Source organism: Acanthochromis polyacanthus, chromosome 12 (genome assembly GCF_021347895.1).
Source record: "Acanthochromis polyacanthus isolate Apoly-LR-REF ecotype Palm Island chromosome 12, KAUST_Apoly_ChrSc, whole genome shotgun sequence".
Lineage (NCBI taxonomy): Eukaryota > Metazoa > Chordata > Actinopteri > Pomacentridae > Acanthochromis > Acanthochromis polyacanthus.
This window is the reverse complement of record NC_067124.1, coordinates 40,629,546-40,651,765: the sequence shown is the minus strand read 5'-3', so window position 1 is coordinate 40,651,765 and position 22,220 is coordinate 40,629,546. Positions and strand designations below refer to the sequence as shown.

The window sequence follows — 22,220 nt, the reverse complement described above, 5'->3', positions numbered from 1 at the left end:
CAAACTCATTTAGTTCATTTCCAGTCTGATCTCCAGTAAAACCAGTAAAACCACAGCAGCATAACAACCCATAAATAACCACAGCTCCTCATGTTCCTTTGTTTTAGTGCACAAATGTTCACATTTAAGGATTTTTTTTACACAAAACATTATGAAAAACTGAAATTTGTTCAGAAAAATAAACTGAATTTCAGCAACATTCAGCCTCAGTTTATCATTTCCAGATCAGTTTATAAAGCACAAAACATTTAGTCACAGCTAACTGGATGATACAGTATTTACTTTAAAAAAGACAAAAACACAACGACACAAGACAAAATATTACAAACATGAGACACAAAACAACAGAAATGAGACAAAAAGCTACAAAAAAGCTACAAAAACAACAAAACAAGACAAAATATGACAAAAATGAGACACAGAACGACCACAGCAAGAAAAAATGACAAAATAATGAGACAAAACAAAAAAATTGAAAATAAATGAACAAACAAGACAAAAAATCTCAGAAGAGTGAATGAAAATGACAAAAACAACACACAAATAATGAATAAAATGCCACATAAAATGAGACAAAATTACAGAAAGACAAAAAAATAAAAAAACAAGACAAAATATTACAAAATTAGACACAAAATGACAAAAAAAAGCTACAAAAAAGACAAAAAACAACAAAAACAAGGCAAAATATTACAAACATGACACATAAAACAACAAAAGAACAATCTAGTATTTTTCTTCACAATCCAAACAACCTGTCATGGTCTAGAAATGATTTTAAATTTGTAGTTTTACTAATTTACAATCTGCAGTTAATGTCTTCTCTGTAATTTTTACACTTTGAGGGCCGGATTGGACCCTCTGGAGGACCACTTTTGGACCACGGGCCTCATGTTGGACACCCTGCACAAGGTCATGATCCTGGAAACAGCATGAGAGCAGCTTCCATCCTCCACAATAAAAACACTTCCATTCCTCTTTTGTGCTGCAGGAGGTTGCATCCACACAAACAGACAGTCCCGATTACCGATCGATTGATGGACTGATCGATGGGAAACACCGGAACCGCTCCGGTACCGGACCGGTTCTGGTGTTTCCCAGACAGAGGTCCAGACAGAGAAGCTTCCAGGCCTCCATGACAACAATACAGCAGCACAATGAGACACAGAGGAAGCAGCAGCAGCTCAGCGGTCTGGAGCTCCAAAACACTCCGTGCTCATTTTTTTGTTTTTTTGTCGACGTGAGGCCCGAAAATTCTGCCTCCATCACCTCCTCCTCCTCCTCCTCCTCCACCATCAGCTCCTCCATCCTGCTGCAATAACAACCAGCGGCCTCCTCCTCCCCCCTCATCCCTCCTGCCTCCTCCGGCTCCTCTCACCTTCCCTCTGCGGAGCTCCGAGCGCTCTCTCCGGGTACGACATGATCCCCGCCAACGCCACCATCACCCAGCAGTGTGGCCGCATCGTCGCCGCGTCCGGAGCCGCTCCAGCATCCGCGCGCCGACCGTCGGTGTCCCGCTCCTGCGCCGCTCCGCCGCCGCCGTCCCCCCCGCCGCCACGGTCTGACCGTCTCCCCCCTCCCCGGTAATAAAGAGCGTCTCCTCGGCTTCCTTGTTGTCTCTCCTCCTCCTCCCCTCTCCTCCCCCCGGGGCTCTAATTCGCCGCTAGTCGCGGTGCGGGAGCCGCTCTTTGTGCGTCCTCAGCCTTTGCGCACATTTCTGAATAAACAACAACAAAAACACAAAAACGCTGCACGGCTCCCGGTGTCTTCATGTGCGTCGTCCGCTCCCGTGTCACCGTGTTTTTCTCCTCCGCCAGCCGACGTCAGACCCACGCATCGTCACGGTCCGGACCCATCTTCTTCATCACCATCATCTTCATCCTCACGGCCCCGGAGAGCCGCCGTTAATGATCCCACCGGGAGAACATCGATCCTTTATTGGATCCTTAATCCTCCTAATCAGCATTCATAAGACTCTGATGTCATCCGTTTACTGCTGCTGACGTCATATTATCACTAAATGAGGTCATAAATTCAGTCAGGCTGCACAGATTTTAGTTAATTATCATAAAAATACAAATAAGCAAGAAAAATGTGGATAATGTTATTTTTTGTAAGACGTGCTTCAGTAAAGTGTCAATAATTAACATTTTAGCTCAATAACGAGACAAAAACACAAACTACAGTTAAATCACTTCTAAAAACAGCATAAATTACAGTTTGCTGCATTTTTACATCACATATTTGTAAAATAAACTTGTGTTCAGTGACATATAATCCAAAAGGTCTTTCCTACAGCACATATTTTGCTATTTATCAGTAGAAAAGGAAGAACTAGGACTCTGATGTCATCTGTTTTCTGCTGCTGATGTCACATTATCAATAAATGAGGTCATAAATGAAGTCAGTCTGCACTGATTCTAGTTAATTATAATAGTAATATGAAAATAAAAGCAAGAAAAAATGTGTATGTTCATTTTTTGCAAGAAATGTTTGGGGAAAGTGTTAATAATTAACAATAAAACATCATAAATTACTTTGATGCATTTTTACATTAAATATTTGTAAAATAAACTTATTTTTTAGTTCAGCAGCACAAACTGCAGTTAAATCCCTCATAAAAGCAGCATTTATTACAATAAAAGGTCTTTTTCACAGCAGTATTTGCCTTTTAAAAGTAGAAAAGGCAGAAAAAAGACTGATGTCATCTGTTTAGTGCTGCTGACATATTATCAATAAATGAGGTCATAAATGAAGTCAGTCTGCACCAGATTCTAGTTAATTATTATAAAATGGGGATAAAATGAAGGAAAAAAAATCTAATTTGTTCAGTTTTTGCAAGAAATGCTTGAGAAAACTGTTGATAATTCACATTTTTAGCTCCATAATGAGACAAAACCACAAACTACAGTTAAATCATTTCTAAAAAAACAGCATAAATTACAGTTTGCTGCATTTTTACATCAAATATTTGTAAAATAAACTGAAGATTTTTAGCTCAATACCAAAAAAACAGCACAAACTACAGTTAAATCACTCATAAAGCAGCATTATTTCCAGTAAAAGGCCTTTTTCACAGCAAATATTTACCTTTTAACAGCAGAAAAGGCAGAAATAAGACTCTGCTGATGACATATTAACACTAAATGAGGTCATAAATGAAGTTACTCTGCACAGATTACAATAAAATGATAAAATTAAAAAAAATAAGTAAAAGTTTGTTCAGTTGTTCCAAGAAATTCTTGAGCAAAGTGTTGTTAAAGAACATTTTATCTCCATAAACTCCAGTTAAATCAGTGATCAAAGCAGAATGTGTGAATATATTTGTGAATCAAACGCTCCCAGCTTCACTTCGCTGCTCACTCACACTAATAAACGTGTTTCTGTTTGCATGTGTGAAGCACAGACTGTATATAAAGATGGACGTAGCATCTGGCTCCAAAATTGAAGCCCACCTGGAAGCGTCAAAAACTTGCAATATCACGCTGTGATATTGGGTGAATGTGATGTATTATGTAAAGCGCTTTGGATAAAAGCGCTATATAAATACTACCATTTACCATTTTACCATTTTACGCCGTCCTCTAGGGTTGGCTCCAAAAAGCTTTTTCTCCATAGACCCCAATTCATTTTTGGAAAAAATAAAATCTGATAGACTGATGTTCTACAGCTCAGGATTTTTTTCCCGTTAGTTTTCATGGTCAAAATGAGAGATCAGGTGGCCGATCTTAAAATAAATCAATACTGAATTTTAAATAAATCGTTAAAGTTGGCGGAGCCAGGGGGCGTGGCTATACTTGATTGACAGTCCCATAGACTGGTCCTGCCCCAAGTTGCTCTCCGGTCCAGTCTGTTTGATGACGCTTTTTACGTCACTGGCTCCAAAAAATCCAAAACGGCGACCAGGAAGTAGCAAAATCCAGGCTTCATTTTCTCGGTGTTGAAACCAACGGGTGACGTCACGGTGAGTTTACGCCTGGTGTGAAGTGAAGAAGAAGCAGAAACACTGAAGCTGACCAGGACAAAGTTGTGGACTTACCTGCTTTGGAAACACACCTGGAGACTCTCCGGCTGAATCAAACACACCTGGAAGCTCCAGGAAGTCCTCACCTGTCTGTCACCTGAAGCACAAGCTCCAGTCAGCATCTGGAACGGTTTCACTGCCGCTAAAAACGTCCTTTATCAACATATCAGCGTGTTTTCATCCCGACCTTTTTAGCTCCGTTCAACCGTTTCCTACATGGACGATACCAAGTGTGGAACGGAGCGGGGGTGTCACGACGGAAAGTTTCCTCAACACATTAAAAAAAGACAGAAAAACCAAACATAAACTGAATCAAACAGTTATTAAAGATAAATATACATTCTACTGTCTATGTAGGTTTACATTTATATACTGTAGATATTTGTGGGAACACGACCTCCCCCACAGAATACGTGGTTCCGCCCTGAACAGTAAAACAGAGTCCTAAATGTTCCCGCTTTTACTATTATAATGAACAATAATAATAATCATAGTGGTTTATATCCTCCAGATTTAATAAAGACTGACTGATAACTAATATATTAACAACTATTAAACAAACATTTAATAATAACTGCTGACTGAATTCTAATAAAGTTGGATTTCAACAGAAATTCCAACATGATAAATATCACATCTAACAAATGCTGCTCATAGATTTACCTTTAAAAAGTCCACATTTGGACACAATCTGTATTTTTTTACATCACCAACATTTAAATGAATAACTGGGAAGTCACTGAAAGGAAAAAAATGTGAGCAAACTATTGAGCACAGAAACATTGTGGTAAATTGTGGTAAAAGTTCAGGTGGAAATCTGCACTTCAACCATGCTAACGTTGGATTCTTCATGTCTGGACCTTTTCTGAAGAGATCAACTGTCAGACTGCAAACAAACCAGCAGCTTAGGGAGAGAATATTTATTTCAATGGATGACATCAGCAGAAACGGTAGAATCCAGCTTCTGCTCATTTATTGTGTTTATTAGCAGATTAACATGAAGCCCAATCACAAGTTTGTGGACAGTCTGGAAACAAAAGCAACAAAATGACACATCACCATGTGAGATGAATAAAATGATCAGATTTCCCCAGAAAACACAAATACAACACAGTCTGTACATAGATCTCTGTCAAAGAAACATGAAGCACATTGGAACAGAAAGCTGAGTTTTCCATCACCTCAGCTGTTCCTTAAACGCATCACTGACACAGGATTGAAGAAACATGAATTCAAATGAGAGGAAAACAATAAAAGTCACTTCCTGTTACATTTCCACGCAGATTTTAAATTGAAAAATAGTTTCTGAGAAGCTGAAATATGAAAACATGGAAATATTTACAATAAAATGTTGGAAATAAACCAAGAATTGAGTGATTTCTGTGTGAAGCTGACACAGATGCACATTTTCTGTTTGTTGTTGATGTTTAAATATTTGAGGTGTAAAAACTGCATCAGTCAGCGGTTCAGTGACGAGTCAGAAAAGTTGTCAGGAACAACAGAAAGCTCCATCAAACATGACTTGTTGTGTGGTGATGCTTTCAAAGCAGACTCAACGTGTGGCTGCTTCCACACTCAACCAACAGCACAGCCTCATGGGGAAGTTTCACCTTCAGGAAAATCAACATCAAGTCCACAACCACACAACATCTGCTGTCCGATGAGTGTCGGGACTCAACCAAACGTCTGCACACCCAAACTGGATCAAATCACACTTTCCACTTGTCGGTCCTGTGGAAGAAATCCTCTCTACCGACTGAGAGCACAAACTACATCTGGGCTGGAAACATCCACACAAATCACAGTCACATTTTAGTGGAGAAAGTTGGAAGAAAGTCAGAGAGGAGCAGAAGAAGAAAGGAGAAGACCAAGGAGTGCTGACGCTCACTGTTTGATCCACAGCTGATCTCTGTAGAAACCAAACAACAACGAGCTGTGAGCAGCAATGATGGAGACTAAATGAGTCCAAGAAGCAAAGACACAATCAGACTCACTGCACCTTCAGTTACCTCCCTCTACTTCACTTCACACAACTCAGCACTTGAACAAAAACCAATGAAAAGTCCAGCATGTAGCGGCTCAGTGAATGTGGTCTGGACTCTGTGGAGGAGAGTCATGGTTTCAGAGACGCTGTAGAAAGACAGAATACCTGCTCTGTGATCCAGATAAACTCCTACTCTGGAGGACCGAGGACCTGAGACGGGAGTTCTAGTTTTGTTGTACCAAAAATTATAACTGTTTTGGGAACAATCTAATGCCCAAGATTTGTCATTAAATCCAAATCTACATTCATCCCCACTTCCTGCTCTGCTGATGTTCTTGTATGAAACTGATACAAAAACTCCTCGTCCTCCTTCTCTCCACTCCACCTCCCAGTAACAACGTCCAGTCAGACTCTCTCTACTCAGAACCTGTGGCCGTCCAGTGAATCTGTCTGGATGATCAGGATAAGACTGTTGTTGACCCATAAATGTTACTTTTCTGTTCCCTTCAGATAATAACAGTTTTCTGTTTGCTGTGTTTGGATCCAGAGTGATTTGACGTGAATATCTCATGAATCCAGCTCTGGTCTTTGGTTCTGGTTCTGGTTCTGGTTCTGACAGTAAAACGTCTGGCTGAGTGAGTGTCAGTGAGATGTCTGTCCAGGTGTCCTTCAGAACGTCCTCTACTTTACCTCTGAGCTCTTTCACAGCTGCTGTCACGTCCTCAAAGTGTCTCAGAGGACGGATGCTGATGCTGGATGAGTGTGTGGACTCACTGAGTGCTGACACTGAGGGGTAGTTGTGGAGAAACTGGCTGTGATCTGGTGTATCTGAGAGCTGCTTCAGCTCAGCCTCTTTCCTCTCCAGATCCCTGATCTCCTGCTGCAGCTTCTCCTCCAGCTCTTTGACTCGACTCTCTTGGGTCTTCTGCTGGGATCTGATCTGCTGCTCCACCTCAGAGCTTCTCTTCTGGATCAGATGGATCATCTGGGTGAACATCTCCTCACTGTCCTCCACTGTTTTATCAGCAGAGACCTTGATGTCCTTCAGCTCCTGTTGAAGCAGCTTCACATCTTTCCGTCTGTCCTGGATTCTCTGCTGGATGTTCAGTCGACTCACCTCCAGCTTCTTCTGCCTCTCAGTCCTTTCTGCTGCAGCTGAGACCGTGTCGTGGCCTTTATGTTGGTCCACAGAGCAGAGATAACAGATAGACTGCTGATCAGTACGACAGAACATCTTCTTCACCTCATCATGACGAGAGCAGATGTTCTCCTGGAGGTTCTTGGAGGGCTCCACCAGCTGGTGTTTCTTAAAAGTTGGAGACTCATAGTGAGGCTGAAGGTGTTTCTCACAGAAAGAAGCCAAACAGAACAAACAGGACTTGAAGGCTTTCAGTTTTCTACCAGAACAGGAATCACAGGCCACATCTTCAGGTCCAGCATAGCAGTGATCAGCAGCAGCAGCTTGGAGTCCAGTCTTCTTCAGCTGCTCCACTAAAGCTGCTAACATGGTGTTTTTCTCCAGGTCAGGCCTCGCTGTGAAAGTCTTCCTGCACTGAGGGCAGCTGTAGATTCTCTTCTGGTCCTCTCCATCCCAGTGGGCTTTAATACACTTCATACAGTAGCTGTGTCCACAGGAAGTAGCGACCGGATCCTTCAGGAGATCCAGACAGATGGAACAAGAGAAGGTTTCTCGGTCCAGCTGAACTCCTTTCTGAGCCATTCCTCCTCTCACTACCAGCGACTGTGTGACTTTCACTTCCTCCTTCCTGAAACTAGTCTGAGCTGTGATCTACAAATCACGTGTTCCTGCAGCTCTTCCACGTCACCACATGTTGGTTCCACCCATCTTCAGAGTGCAGATCTGAAGGGGAGGAACCAGGAAACGTGTGGACAGAGTGGAGCTGCTGTTTGGGAGCAGGAAGAAGAGCAGAGTTATCAGGCTGAGATCTGATAAGCACAGAACCAACCTGCACAGAGTCCACTTCATTATTAGAAGATGAAGAAAAACGTTTGAAATGCTTCAGTTTATGGTGGAGATGTTTTGGAAAAGTGTTGATAATTAACAGAACAGTATAAATTACAGTTTGCTGCATTTTTACTTCAAATATTTGTAAAATAAACTGAACCTTTTTAGCTCAATAACAAGACAACAGCACAAACTGCAGTTAAATCACTCATAAAAGCAGCATTTATAACAGTCAAAGGTCTTTTTCACAGCAAATATTTGCCTTTTATCAGTAAAAAAAGGTCTTAGTACCACTCTGATGTCACCTGTTTACTGCTGCTGACATCCAGTGTTGTCCAGTCCACTTATTATAATCCACTTTGGGCTTGTTTTTCTGTAAAGTCGCTTCCAAATGTCATCAGTCGCAGGTTGTGGGGTTTTGGGTTTGTTTTCTAAAGTGTAGGTGCTGATTTGGGCTTACTTTGCTGAGAGTATGAACCCCTCCTTATTCTCTCCCAGTTCTCCACAATAAAGCCAAATACGTTCGTTTGTCCTTTTCCAGGACCCGTCCACTCCCCTGTTTCTTGGTTACCGCCCCACCCACACTCAAACACAGAGCCAGGGGCGTGCACAGACATGTTGAGGGGCAGGGGCTCAGTGGGAATAAAGGGCACCTCATGAGGCGTGTAGAACCACTGTCTGCCTTCATATAACAGTGTGAGATCTGAAAAAATAAAACAATCAGGAGCACATTTTCTGTAACGGCATTCATTTTAACATCTTAATAACACACAAAGGATCAATAAAACATTGTACCGTAACACTGTAAATGACATCATAATAAGAAGTCAGTTACAAGAAAATGAAAAGAAAACGGCTAAATTCAACCCCACCAACTTTTGATGATTGGTTGGGAACAGTAAAGGAAATATTTAAAATGGAAAAAATGACATACTCTTTACAAATTCAAAGGATGAATTTGACCTAATTTAGGACAAATGGATTCATTTTATATCCACGATTTGGAATGAATTTATATGACTGAAACTTTGACCTGTCTTGCATAATAACAAACCCGTAACGTCCGGGGTGGACCGCCCCAATATTTGGATCCATTTGTCTGGTCTCCCGGACGCATGTGTTGCACACTGCCTTTCTGCCGTTTTGTCTTCAGTTAAACTGAAGAATTCCCAAACAGCGGAGGTCTTCAGCATCTTGTGTTTATGCAACGAAGTGAAGCGTGACGTCAGAGTCGGCAGCAACCCGGACATTCAGGTGGTAAGAAACACAAATGGAGGAGCCGAAGTGGGCCGAAGACAAAGGGAAGAGACGAGCTCTGAATGTTCCTATTTTCATCTGGGGGGAGGAAGGAGTGATCACATAGACATGTGTGTAAATGTTTATGTGATCACAGGACGGGATGAGCCGATATGAGCCGATGTGGGCCGAAGGCAGAGGGAAGACAGTAACGCCGCATATTCGTTCCACCCGGTAACGTCTGACGGGGGATGGGAGCGAATATTCGGATACCAAAATTAATATCCGGATACCGCCGTAGCGAACTAATATTCGTATATTCGGGATATTTGGGTCCAGCCCTCCACATCACATGACGTAGTTTCATTATTCACTGAATCCGTCGTAGACGTCACGTTACACATCATACAGGAACGACTCATGAAGGACAGGACACTGAAACAACACACAAACTGAACAGTAGATGACATCATCACATTACTCCGGTTCGTTGCCACATCCACCTATTTTCAGTTTAACCCTCATGTCGTCCTGAGGGTCAAAATTAACTTGTTTTAAAGTTTGAAAATGGGGAAAAAAATACATATTTCCACAGTGAAACTTCTGATGTCCACATTTTCAACATTTTTGGGAAATCTCTGAACATTTTTTGGTGGAAAAAAGAAATGCTAAAAATGTTTAAGAACACTCACAAATGGTACACTAATTCATATGTTATGGTATTGTTCCAAAGTGCAAGATTTTTGGAATGCTGTACATGAATCCATGAACTCCATTATTAAGTTTAACATTCCTTTCTCTGCTCATTTGTTCATTCTGGGAAACCTGTCAATGCTAAAGGGACTCATTTCTAAAAACAGCCTTGAATTTGTTCAGACTGCATTAATGGTTGGAAGAAAGTTGCTCGTACAACGGTGGAAATCTAAATTTACACCATCCATTTCAGACTGGTACAGCTCATTATCCATGGTTGCTGCCTATGAGCATATTTCTCCCCTCTACAGTGGAGGAAAACATAAATTGAAATGGGATGCCTTCCTACAGCATATATATGGAAACTAAATATGCAACCTTATATTATTGTTTTTCCTTTCTTGTCTTGTCCCTTGTTTTTATGTTTTGTCATTTAATGTTGTAATGTATTGTTATATTTTTTGTTGTTTCTGTTGTATCTATTTATTGTTGATTTAGTTTATTTTTTTGAGCATGTATAAAACAAAGTAAAAATTACAAGTATCAAAAAAAGAACACTCACAAAAAAATTTCACTGGATTTTGGTTGATTTTTTTGTGAATGTTCTTAAGGAAAATATTAGAAGTTTTACTGATATATATGGAATCATTTTAGATATTTTTACGATTTTTTGGAAGATGGACTTGTCATCAACACATCAGATAGAAGACGGCAGATGCAGTGGAAACAAGTCAGCAAGATAAAACCATCCTTTCTTACTCAACTGTGGCTTTAAAAGTAACATTATTCTATGTTTAAACAGATATATGTATATACAAACATACATATTTATCGTTTTTAAAGCTTTTATTCCAGGACAAAGCAGTCCTGAGGCTTTTCCAGTTGTTTCCACTTAGATGCAGTTCTGACACAGAGCCAGCAGATGGCGCTCTTCTGCTTGTCAGATGTTTGGAAGCAGCAGGAAGTGGTTCACTGCTTCATCAAGCTTCCATTTCACCTGTTTACTGACGTCATATTAACACTAAATGAGGCCATAAATTAAGTCAGTCTGCGCTGATTATAGTTAACTATTATAAAATGATGATAAAATTAAGAGAAAAAAATCAAATTTGTTCACTTTTGTAAGAAATGCTTCAGAAAAGTGTTGATAATTAACATTTTTAGCTCCATAATGAGACAAAAACACAAACTACAGTTAAATCATTTCTAGTCCTAAATGTTCCCGCTTTTACTACTATTATGAACAATAATAATAATCATAGTGGTTTATATCCTCCAGATTTAATAAAGACTGACTGATAACTAATATATTAACAACTATTAAACAAACATTTAATAATAACTGCTGACTGAATTCTAATAAAGTTGGATTTCAACAGAAATTCCAACATGATAAATATCACATCTAACAAATGCTGCTCATAGATTTACCTTTAAAAAGTCCACATTTGGACACAATCTGTATTTTTTACATCACCAACATTTAAATGAATAACTGGGAAGTCACTGAAAGGAAAAAATGTGAGCAAACTATTGAGCACAGAAACATTGTGGTAAATTGTGGTAAAAGTTCAGGTGGAAATCTGCACTTCAACCATGCTAACGTTGGATTCTTCATGTCTGGACCTTTTCTGAGGAGATCAACTGTCAGACTGCAAACAAACCAGCAGCTTAGGGAGAGAATATTTATTTCAATGGATGACATCAGCAGCAACGGTAGAATCCAGCTTCTGCTCATTTATTGTGTTTATTAGCAGATTAACATGAAGCCCAGTCACAAGTTTGTGGACAGTCTGGAAACAAATTGTCGTCGTTTCTCTGATGTCCGTGATGTGCAGGCGGAGAAGAAACATCCGTTGACACTGACTTGCTTAATAATAAGTTTATTATAAGTAAGAACAGCATCGATCAGACACAGAGACTGTCTGGGAGGATCCGGTCAAATGAATCTCCCTGAACAAAAATCTGAGATCATATTTAAATGTTTTAGACAAGTATGAGGTCACAACATATGTTTCTTAATTAAAAGACATCTACAGAACAACCCCCATCATTAAGACACCCAAAGAGTCATTCAAGCCCCAAAGAACAATTATCATTTCCTGGACATAATGATCCCCAATCTAATCCCACAAATGACTTCCTTCAGCAAAAAACTACATCTATTCTAAGAAGCAACAAACATCCCAACATACATCTCAGATCAGATACGACAAAAACAAAGCAACAAAATGACACATCACCATGTGAGATGAATAAAATGATCAGATTTCCCCAGAAAACACAAATACAACATAGTCTGTACATAGATCTCTGTCAAAGAAACATGAAGCACATTGGAATAGAAAGCTGAGTTTTCCATCACCTCAGCTGTTCCTTAAACGCATCACTGACACAGGATTGAAGAAACATGAATTCAAATGAGAGGAAAACAATAAAAGTCACTTCCTGTTACATTTCCACGCAGATTTTAAAATGAAAAATAGTTTCTGAGAAGCTGAAACATGAAAACATGGAAATATTTACAATAAAATGTTGGAAATAAACCAAGAATTGAGTGATTTCTGTGTGAAGCTGACACAGATGCACATTTTCTGTTTGTTGTTGATGTTTAAATATTTGAGGTGTAAAAACTGCATCAGTCAGCGGTTCAGTGACGAGTCAGAAAAGTTGTCAGGAACAACAGAAAGCTCCATCAAACATGACTTGTTGTGTGGTGATGCTTTCAAAGCAGACTCAACGTGTGGCTGCTTCCACACTCAACCAACAGCACAGCCTCATGGGGAAGTTTCACCTTCAGGAAAATCAACATCAAGTCCACAACCACACAACATCTGCTGTCCGATGAGTGTCGGGACTCAACCAAACGTCTGCACACCCAAACTGGATCAAATCACACTTTCCACTTGTCGGTCCTGTGGAAGAAATCCTCTCTACCGACTGAGAGCACAAACTACATCTGGGCTGGAAACATCCACACAAATCACAGTCACATTTTAGTGGAGAAAGTTGGAAGAAAGTCAGAGAGGAGCAGAAGAAGAAAGGAGAAGACCAAGGAGTGCTGACGCTCACTGTTTGATCCACAGCTGATCTCTGTAGAAACCAAACAACAACGAGCTGTGAGCAGCAATGATGGAGACTAAATGAGTCCAAGAAGCAAAGACACAATCAGACTCACTGCACCTTCAGTTACCTCCCTCTACTTCACTTCACACAACTCAGCACTTGCTCCATAATAAATGTAAAGTCCAGCATGTAGCGGCTCAGTGAATGTGGTCTGGACTCTGTGGAGGAGAGTCATGGTTTCAGAGACGCTGTAGAAAGACAGAATACCTGCTCTGTGATCCAGATAAACTCCTACTCTGGAGGACCGAGGACCTGAGACGGGAGTTTTAGTTTTGTTGTACCAAAATTCATAACAGTTTTGGGAACAATCTAATGCCCAAGATTTGTTATTAAATCCAAATCCACATTCATCCCCACTTCCTGCTCTGCTGATGTTCTTGTATGAAACTGATACATCAACTCCTCCTAGTCCTTCTCTCCACTCCACCTCCCAGTAACAACGTCCAGTCAGACTCTCTCTACTCAGAACCTGTGGCCGTCCAGTGAATCTGTCTGGATGATCAGGATAAGACTGTTGTTGACCCATAAATGTTACTTTTCTGTTCCCTTCAGATAATAACAGTTTTCTGTTTGCTGTGTTTGGATCCAGAGTGATTTGACGTGAATATCTCATGAATCCAGCTCTGGTCTTTGGTTCTGGTTCTGGTTCTGACAGTAAAACGTCTGGCTGAGTGAGTGTCAGTGAGATGTTTGTCCAAGTGTCCTTCAGAACGTCCTCTACTTTACCTCTGAGCTCTTTCACAGCTGCTGTCACGTCCTCAAAGTGTCTCAGAGGACGGATGCTGATGCTGGATGAGTGTGTGGACTCACTGAGTGCTGACACTGAGGGGTAGTTGTGGAGAAACTGGCTGTGATCTGGTGTATCTGAGAGCTGCTTCAGCTCAGCCTCTTTCCTCTCCAGATCCCTGATCTCCTGCTGCAGCTTCTCCTTGAGCTCTTTGACTCGACTCTCTTGGGTCTTCTGCTGGGATCTGATCTGCTGCTCCACCTCAGAGCTTCTGTTCTGGATCAGATGGATCATCTGGGTGAACATCTCCTCACTGTCCTCCACTGTTTTATCAGCAGAGACCTTGATGCCCTTCAGCTCCTGTTGAAGCAGCTTCACATCTTTCCGTCTGTCCTGGATTCTCTGCTGGATGTTCAGTCGACTCACCTCCAGCTTCTTCTGCCTCTCAGTCCTTTCTGCTGCAGCTGAGACCGTGTCGTGGCCTTTATGTTGGTCCACAGAGCAGAGATAACAGATAGACTGCTGATCAGTACGACAGAACATCTTCTTCACCTCATCGTGACGAGAGCAGATGTTCTCCTGGAGGTTCTTGGAGGGCTCCACCAGCTGGTGTTTCTTAAAAGTTGGAGACTCATAGTGAGGCTGAAGGTGATTCTCACAGAAAGAAGCCAAACAGAACAAACAGGACTTGAAGGCTTTCAGTTTTCTACCAGAACAGGAATCACAGGCCACATCTTCAGGTCCAGCATAGCAGTGATCAGCAGCAGCAGCTTGGAGTCCAGTCTTCTTCAGCTGCTCCACTAAAGCTGCTAACATGGTGTTTTTCTCCAGGTCAGGCCTCGCTGTGAAAGTCTTCCTGCACTGAGGGCAGCTGTAGATTCTCTTCTGGTCCTCTCCATCCCAGTGGGCTTTAATACACTTCATACAGTAGCTGTGTCCACAGGAAGTAGTGACCGGATCCTTCAGGAGATCCAGACAGATGGAACAAGAGAAGGTTTCTCGGTCCAGCTGAACTCCTTTCTGAGCCATTCCTCCTCTCACTACCAGCGACTGTGTGACTTTCACTTCCTCCTTCCTGAAACTAGTCTGAGCTGTGATCTACAAATCACGTGTTCCTGCAGCTCTTCCACGTCACCACATGTTGGTTCCACCCATCTTCAGAGTGCAGATCTGAAGGGGAGGAACCAGGAAACGTGTGGACAGAGTGGAGCTGCTGTTTGGGAGCAGGAAGAAGAGCAGAGTTATCAGGCTGAGATCTGATAAGCACAGAACCAACCTGCACAGAGTCCACTTCATTATTAGAAGATGAAGAAAAACGTTAGAAATGCTTCAGTTTATGGTGGAGATGTTTTGGAAAAGTGTTGATGATTAACAGAACAGTATAAATTACAGTTTGCTGCATTTTTACTTCAAATATTTGTAAAATAAACTGAACCTTTTTAGCTCAATAACAAGACAACAGCACAAACTGCAGTTAAATCACTCATAAAAGCAGCATTTATAACAGTCAAAGGTCTTTTTCACAGCAAATATTTGCCTTTTATCAGTAAAAAAAAAGGTCTTAGTACCACTCTGATGTCACCTGTTTACTGCTGCTGACATCCAGTGTTGTCCAGTCCACTTATTATAATCCACTTTGGGCTTGTTTTTCTGTAAAGTCGCTTCCAAATGTCATCAGTCGCAGGTTGTGGGGTTTTGGGTTTGTTTTCTAAAGTGTAGGTGCTGATTTGGGCTTACTTTGCTGAGAGTATGAACCCCTCCTTATTCTCTCCCAGTTCTCCACAATAAAGCCAAATACGTTCGTTTGTCCTTTTCCAGGACCCGTCCACTCCCCTGTTTCTTGGTTACCGCCCCACCCACACTCAAACACAGAGCCAGGGGCGTGCACAGACATGTTGAGGGGCAGGGGCTCAGTGGGAATAAAGGGCACCTCATGAGGCGTGTAGAACCACTGTCTGCCTTCATATAACAGTGTGAGATCTGAAAAAATAAAACAATCAGGAGCACATTTTCTGTAACGGCATTTATTTTAACATCTTAATAACACACAAAGGATCAATAAAACATTGTACCGTAACACTGTAAATGACATCATAATAAGAAGTCAGTTACAAGAAAATGAAAAGAAAACGGCTAAATTCAACCCCACCAACTTTTGATGATTGGTTGGGAACAGTAAAGGAAATATTTAAAATGGAAAAAATGACATACTCTTTACAAATTCAAAGGATGAATTTGACCTAATTTAGGACAAATGGATTCATTTTATATCCACGATTTGGAATGAATTTATATGACTGAAACTTTGACCTGTCTTGCATAGTAACAAACCCGTAACGTCCGGGGGTGGACCGCCCCAATATTTGGATCCATTTGTCTGGTCTCCCGGACGCATGTGTTGCACACTGCCTTTCTGCCGTTTTGTCTTCAGTTAAACTGAAGAATTCCCAAACAGCGGAGGTCTTCAGCATCTTATTTTGTGTTTATGCAACGAAGTGAAGCGTGACGTCAGAGTCGGCAGCAACCCGGACATTCAGGTGGTAAGAAACACAAATGGAGGAGCCGAAGTGGGCCGAAGACAAAGGGAAGAGACGAGCTCTGAATGTTCCTATTTTCATCTGGGGGGAGGAAGGAGTGATCACATAGACATGTGTGTAAATGTTTATGTGATCACAGGACGGGATGAGCCGATATGAGCCGATGTGGGCCGAAGGTGGAGGGAAGACAGTAACGCCGCATATTCGTTCCGCCCGGTAACGTCTGACGGGGGATGGGAGCGAATATTCGGATACCAAAATTAATATCCGGATACCGCCGTAGCGAACTAATATTCGTATATTCGGGATATTTGGGTCCAGCCCTCCACATCACATGACGTAGTTTCATTATTCACTGAATCCGTCGTAGACGTCACGTTACACATCATACAGGAACGACTCATGAAGGACAGGACACTGAAACAACACACAAACTGAACAGTAGATGACATCATCACATTACTCCGGTTCGTTGCCACATCCACCTATTTTCAGTTTAACCCTCATGTCGTCCTGAGGGTCAAAATTAACTTGTTTTAAAGTTTGAAAATGTGGAAAAAAATACATATTTCCACAGTGAAACTTCTGATGTCCACATTTTCAACATTTTTGGGAAATCTCTGAACATTTTTTGGTGGAAAAAAGAAATGCTAAAAATGTTTAAGAACACTCACAAATGGTACACTAATTCATATGTTATGGTATTGTTCCAAAGTGCAAGATTTTTGGAATGCTGTACATGAATCCATGAACTCCATTATTAAGTTTAACATTCCTTTCTCTGCTCATTTGTTCATTCTGGGAAACCTGTCAATGCTAAAGGGACTCATTTCTAAAAACAGCCTTGAATTTGTTCAGACTGCATTAATGGTTGGAAGAAAGTTGCTCGTACAACGGTGGAAATCTAAATTTACACCATCGATTTCAGACTGGTACAGCTCATTATCCATGGTTGCTGCCTATGAGCATATTTCTCCCCTCTACAGTGGAGGAAAACATAAATTGAAATGGGATGCCTTCCTACAGCATATATATGGAAACTAAATATGCAACCTTATATTATTGTTTTTCCTTTCTTGTCTTGTCCCTTGTTTTTATGTTTTGTCATTTAATGTTGTAATGTATTGTTATATTTTTGTTGTTTCTGTTGTATCTATTTATTGTTGATTTAGTTTATTTTTTTTGAGCATGTATAAAACAAAATAAAAATTACAAGTATCAAAAAAAGAACACTCACAAAAAATTTCACTGGATTTTGGTTGATTTTTTTTGTGAATGTTCTTAAGGAAAATATTAGAAGTTTTACTGATATATATGGAATCATTTTAGATATTTTTACGATTTTTTGGAAGATGGACTTGTCATCAACACATCAGATAGAAGACGGCAGATGCAGTGGAAACAAGTCAGCAAGATAAAACCATCCTTTCTTACTCAACTGTGGCTTTAAAAGTAACATTATTCTATGTTTAAACAGATATATGTATATACAAACATACATATTTACCGTTTTTAAAGCTTTTATTCCGGTACAAAGCAGTCCTGAGGCTTTTCCAGTTGTTTCCACTTAGATGCAGTTCTGACACAGAGCCAGCAGATGGCGCTCTTCTGCTTGTCAGATGTTTGGAAGCAGCAGGAAGTGGTTCACTGCTTCATCAAGCTTCCATTTCACCCGTTTACTGACGTCATATTAACAATAAATGAGGCCATAAATTAAGTCAGTCTGCGCTGATTATAGTTAACTATTATAAAATGATGATAAAATTAAGAGAAAAAAATCAAATTTGTTCACTTTTGTAAGAAATGCTTCAGAAAAGTGTTGATAATTAACATTTTTAGCTCCATAATGAGACAAAAACACAAACTACAGTTAAATCATTTCTAGTCCTAAATGTTCCCGCTTTTACTATTATAATGAACAATAATAATAATCATAGTGGATTATATCCTCCAGATTTAATAAAGACTGACTGATAACTAATATATTAACAACTATTAAACAAACATTTAATAATAACTGCTGACTGAATTCTAATAAAGTTGGATTTCAACAGAAATTCCAACATGATAAATATCACATCTAACAAATGCTGCTCATAGATTTACCTTTAAAAAGTCCACATTTGGACACAATCTGTATTTTTTACATCACCAACATTTAAATGAATAACTGGGAAGTCACTAAAAGGAAAAAAATGTGAGCAAACTATTGAGCACAGAAACATTGTGGTAAATTGTGGTAAAAGTTCAGGTGGAAATCTGCACTTCAACCATGCTAACGTTGGATTCTTCATGTCTGGACCTTTTCTGAGGAGATCAACTGTCAGACTGCAAACAAACCAGCAGCTTAGGGAGAGAATATTTATTTCAATGGATGACATCAGCAGCAACGGTAGAATCCAGCTTCTGCTCATTTATTGTGTTTATTAGCAGATTAACATGAAGCCCAGTCACAAGTTTGTGGACAGTCTGGAAACAAAACAAAGCAACAAAATGACACATCACCATGTGAGATGAATAAAATGATCAGATTTCCCCAGAAAACACAAATACAACATAGTCTGTACATAGATCTCTGTCAAAGAAACATGAAGCACATTGGAATAGAAAGCTGAGTTTTCCATCACCTCAGCTGTTCCTTAAACGCATCGCTGACACAGGATTGAAGAAACATGAATTCAAATGAGAGGAAAACAATAAAAGTCACTTCCTGTTACATTTCCACGCAGATTTTAAATTGAAAAATAGTTTCTGAGAAGCTGAAACGTGAAAACATGGAAATATTTACAATAAAATGTTGGAAATAAACCAAGAATTGAGTGATTTCTGTGTGAAGCTGACACAGATGCACATTTTCTGTTTGTTGTTGATGTTTAAATATTTGAGGTGTAAAAACTGCATCAGTCAGCGGTTCAGTGACGAGTCAGAAAAGTTGTCAGGAACAACAGAAAGCTCCATCAAACATGACTTGTTGTGTGGTGATGCTTTCAAAGCAGACTCAACGTGTGGCTGCTTCCACACTCAACCAACAGCACAGCCTCATGGGGAAGTTTCACCTTCAGGAAAATCAACATCAAGTCCACAACCACACAACATCTGCTGTCCGATGAGGGTCGGGACTCAACCAAACGTCTGCACACCCAAACTGGATCAAATCACACTTTCCACTTGTCGGTCCTGTGGAAGAAATCCTCTCTACCGACTGAGAGCACAAACTACATCTGGGCTGGAAACATCCACACAAATCACAGTCACATTTTAGTGGAGAAAGTTGGAAGAAAGTCAGAGAGGAGCAGAAGAAGAAAGGAGAAGACCAAGGAGTGCTGACGCTCACTGTTTGATCCACAGCTGATCTCTGTAGAAACCAAACAACAACGAGCTGTGAGCAGCAATGATGGAGACTAAATGAGTCCAAGAAGCAAAGACACAATCAGACTCACTGCACCTTCAGTTACCTCCCTCTACTTCACTTCACACAACTCAGCACTTGAACAAAATCAATGCAAAGTTCAGCATGTAGCGGCTCAGTGAATGTGGTCTGGACTCTGTGGAGGAGAGTCATGGTTTCAGAGACGCTGTAGAAAGACAGAATACCTGCTCTGTGATCCAGATAAACTCCTACTCTGGAAGACTGAGGACCTGAGACGGGAGTTTTAGTGTTGTTGTAATAAAAATCATAACAGTTTTGGGAACAATCTAATGCCCAAGATTTGTTATTACATCCAAATCTACATTCAGCCCCACTTCCTGCTCTGCTGATGTTCTTGTATGAAACTGATACAAAAACTCCTCCTTCTAGTCCTCCTCTCCACTCCACCTCCCAGTAACAACGTCCAGTCAGACTCTCTCTACTCAGAACCTGAAACCATTCAGTGAATCTGTCTGGATGATCAGGATAAGACTGTTGTTGATCCATAAATGTTACTTTTCTGTTCCCTTCAGATAATAACAGGTTTCTGTTTACTGTGTTTGGATCCAGAGTGATTTGACGTGAATATCTCATGAATCCAGCTCTGGTCTTTGGTTCTGGTCCTGGTTCTGGTTCTGACAGTAAAACGTCTGGCTGAGTGAGTGTCAGTGAGATGTCTGTCCAGGTGTCCTTCAGAACGTCCTCTACTTTACCTCTGAGCTCTTTCACAGCTGCTGTCACGTCCTCAAAGTGTCTCAGAGGACGGATGCTGATGCTGGATGAGTGTGTGGACTCACTGAGTGCTGACACTGAGGGGTAGTTGTGGAGAAACTGGCTGTGATCTGGTGTATCTGAGAGCTGCTTCAGCTCAGCCTCTTTCCTCTCCAGATCCCTGATCTCCTGCTGCAGCTTCTCCTTGAGCGCTTTGACTCGACTCTCTTGGGTCTTCTGCTGGGATCTGATCTGCTGCTCCACCTCAGAGCTTCTGTTCTGGATCAGATGGATCATCTGGGTGAACATCTCCTCACTGTCCTCCACTGTTTTATCAGCAGAGACCTTGATGTCCTTCAGCTCCTGTTGAAGCAGCTTCACATCTTTCCGTCTGTCCTGGATTCTCTGCTGGATGTTCAGTCGACTCACCTCCAGCTTCTTCTGCCTCTCAGTCCTTTCTGCTGCAGCTGAGACCGTGTCGTGGCCTTTATGTTGGTCCACAGAGCAGAGATAACAGATAGACTGCTGATCAGTACGACAGAACATCTTCTTCACCTCATCGTGACGAGAGCAGATGTTCTCCTGGAGGTTCTTGGAGGGCTCCACCAGCTGGTGTTTCTTAAAAGTTGGAGACTCATAGTGAGGCTGAAGGTGATTCTCACAGAAAGAAGCCAAACAGAACAAACAGGACTTGAAGGCTTTCAGTTTTCTACCAGAACAGGAATCACAGGCCACATCTTCAGGTCCAGCATAGCAGTGATCAGCAGCAGCAGCTTGGAGTCCAGTCTTCTTCAGCTGCTCCACTAAAGCTGCTAACATGGTGTTTTTCTCCAGGTCAGGCCTCGCTGTGAAAGTCTTCCTGCACTGAGGGCAGCTGTAGATTCTCTTCTGGTCCTCTCCATCCCAGTGGGCTTTAATACACTTCATACAGTAGCTGTGTCCACAGGAAGTAGTGACCGGATCCTTCAGGAGATCCAGACAGATGCAACAAGAGGTTTCTCGGTCCAGCTGAACTCCTTTCTGAGCCATTCCTCCTCTCACTACCAGCGACTGTGTGACTTTCACTTCCTCCTTCCTGAAAACTAGTCTGAGCTGTGATCTACAAATCACGTGTTCCTGCAGCTCTTCCACGTCACCACATGTTGGTTCCACCCATCTTCAGAGTGCAGATCTGAAGGGGAGGAACCAGGAAACGTGTGGACAGAGTGGAGCTGCTGTTTGGGAGCAGGAAGAAGAGCAGAGTTATCAGGCTGAGATCTGATAAGCACAGAACCAACCTGCACAGAGTCCACTTCATTATTAGAAGATGAAGAAAAACGTTAGAAATGCTTCAGTTTATGGTGGAGATGTTTTGGAAAAGTGTTGGTAATTAACATAAACAGCATAAATTACAGTTTGCTGCATTTTTACTTCAAATATTTGTAAAATAAACTGAACCTTTGTAGCTCAATAACAAGACAACAGCACAAACTGCAGTTAAATCACTCATAAAAGCAGCATTTATAACAGTCAAAGGTCTTTTTCACAGCAAATATTTGCCTTTTATCAGTAAAAAAAAAGGTCAAAGTACCACTCTGATGTCACCCGTTTACTGCTGCTGACATCCAGTGTTGTCCAGTCCACTTATTATAATCCACTTTGGGCTTGTTTTTCTGTAAAGTCGCTTCCAAATGTCATCAGTCGCAGGTTGTGGGGTTTTGGGTTTGTTTTCTAAAGTGTAGGCGCTGATTTGGGCTTACTTTGCTGAGAGTATGAACCCCTCCTTATTCTCTCCCAGTTCTCCACAATAAAGCCAAATACGTTCGTT

At 41.1% G+C, this 22,220-nt stretch overlaps 4 protein-coding genes across 5 annotated transcripts in view; all 4 read right to left on the bottom strand.

Moving 5' to 3' along the window:
• Nucleotides 1-1,986, bottom strand: part of lmtk3 (lemur tyrosine kinase 3) — a 31,231-nt gene extending 29,245 nt beyond the window's left edge. For both annotated transcript variants that reach the window (XM_022219152.2, XM_022219151.2), the window contains exon 1: nt 1,379-1,986. In XM_022219152.2, the coding sequence (XP_022074844.2) occupies nt 1,379-1,463 (85 nt within the window). In that variant the 5' untranslated portion in view covers nt 1,464-1,986. The remainder of the gene's footprint in view (nt 1-1,378) is intronic.
• Nucleotides 1,987-4,905: 2,919 nt separating this feature from the next.
• Nucleotides 4,906-8,057, bottom strand: LOC127536427 (tripartite motif-containing protein 16-like). Its single transcript, XM_051956751.1, has one exon. The coding sequence runs from the start codon at nt 7,726-7,728 to the stop codon at nt 6,040-6,042; it is 1,689 nt and encodes a 562-aa protein (XP_051812711.1). The 5' UTR covers nt 7,729-8,057; the 3' UTR covers nt 4,906-6,039.
• Nucleotides 8,058-11,770: 3,713 nt separating this feature from the next.
• LOC127536428 (tripartite motif-containing protein 16-like) lies at nt 11,771-15,117 on the bottom strand. The gene has a single exon (XM_051956752.1). It carries the CDS (start codon nt 14,783-14,785, stop codon nt 13,103-13,105), a length of 1,683 nt encoding a protein of 560 aa, XP_051812712.1. The 5' UTR covers nt 14,786-15,117; the 3' UTR covers nt 11,771-13,102.
• A 3,569-nt stretch (nt 15,118-18,686) lies between these two features.
• LOC127536426 (tripartite motif-containing protein 16-like) lies at nt 18,687-21,442 on the bottom strand. The gene is given in 2 exon segments (XM_051956750.1): nt 18,687-19,786; nt 19,789-21,442. Coding segments are annotated over 2 exon segments (1,686 nt in total). The 3' UTR covers nt 18,687-19,754.
• Between the last annotated feature and the right edge of the window lie 778 nt (nt 21,443-22,220).

Bases quoted from the DNA above. Each gene is read 5' to 3' on its own strand.
- LOC127536428 (XM_051956752.1), bottom strand. From the start codon at position 14,785: ATGGCTCAGAAAGGAGTTCAGCTGGACCGAGAAACCTTCTCTTGTTCC.
- LOC127536427 (XM_051956751.1), bottom strand. From the start codon at position 7,728: ATGGCTCAGAAAGGAGTTCAGCTGGACCGAGAAACCTTCTCTTGTTCC.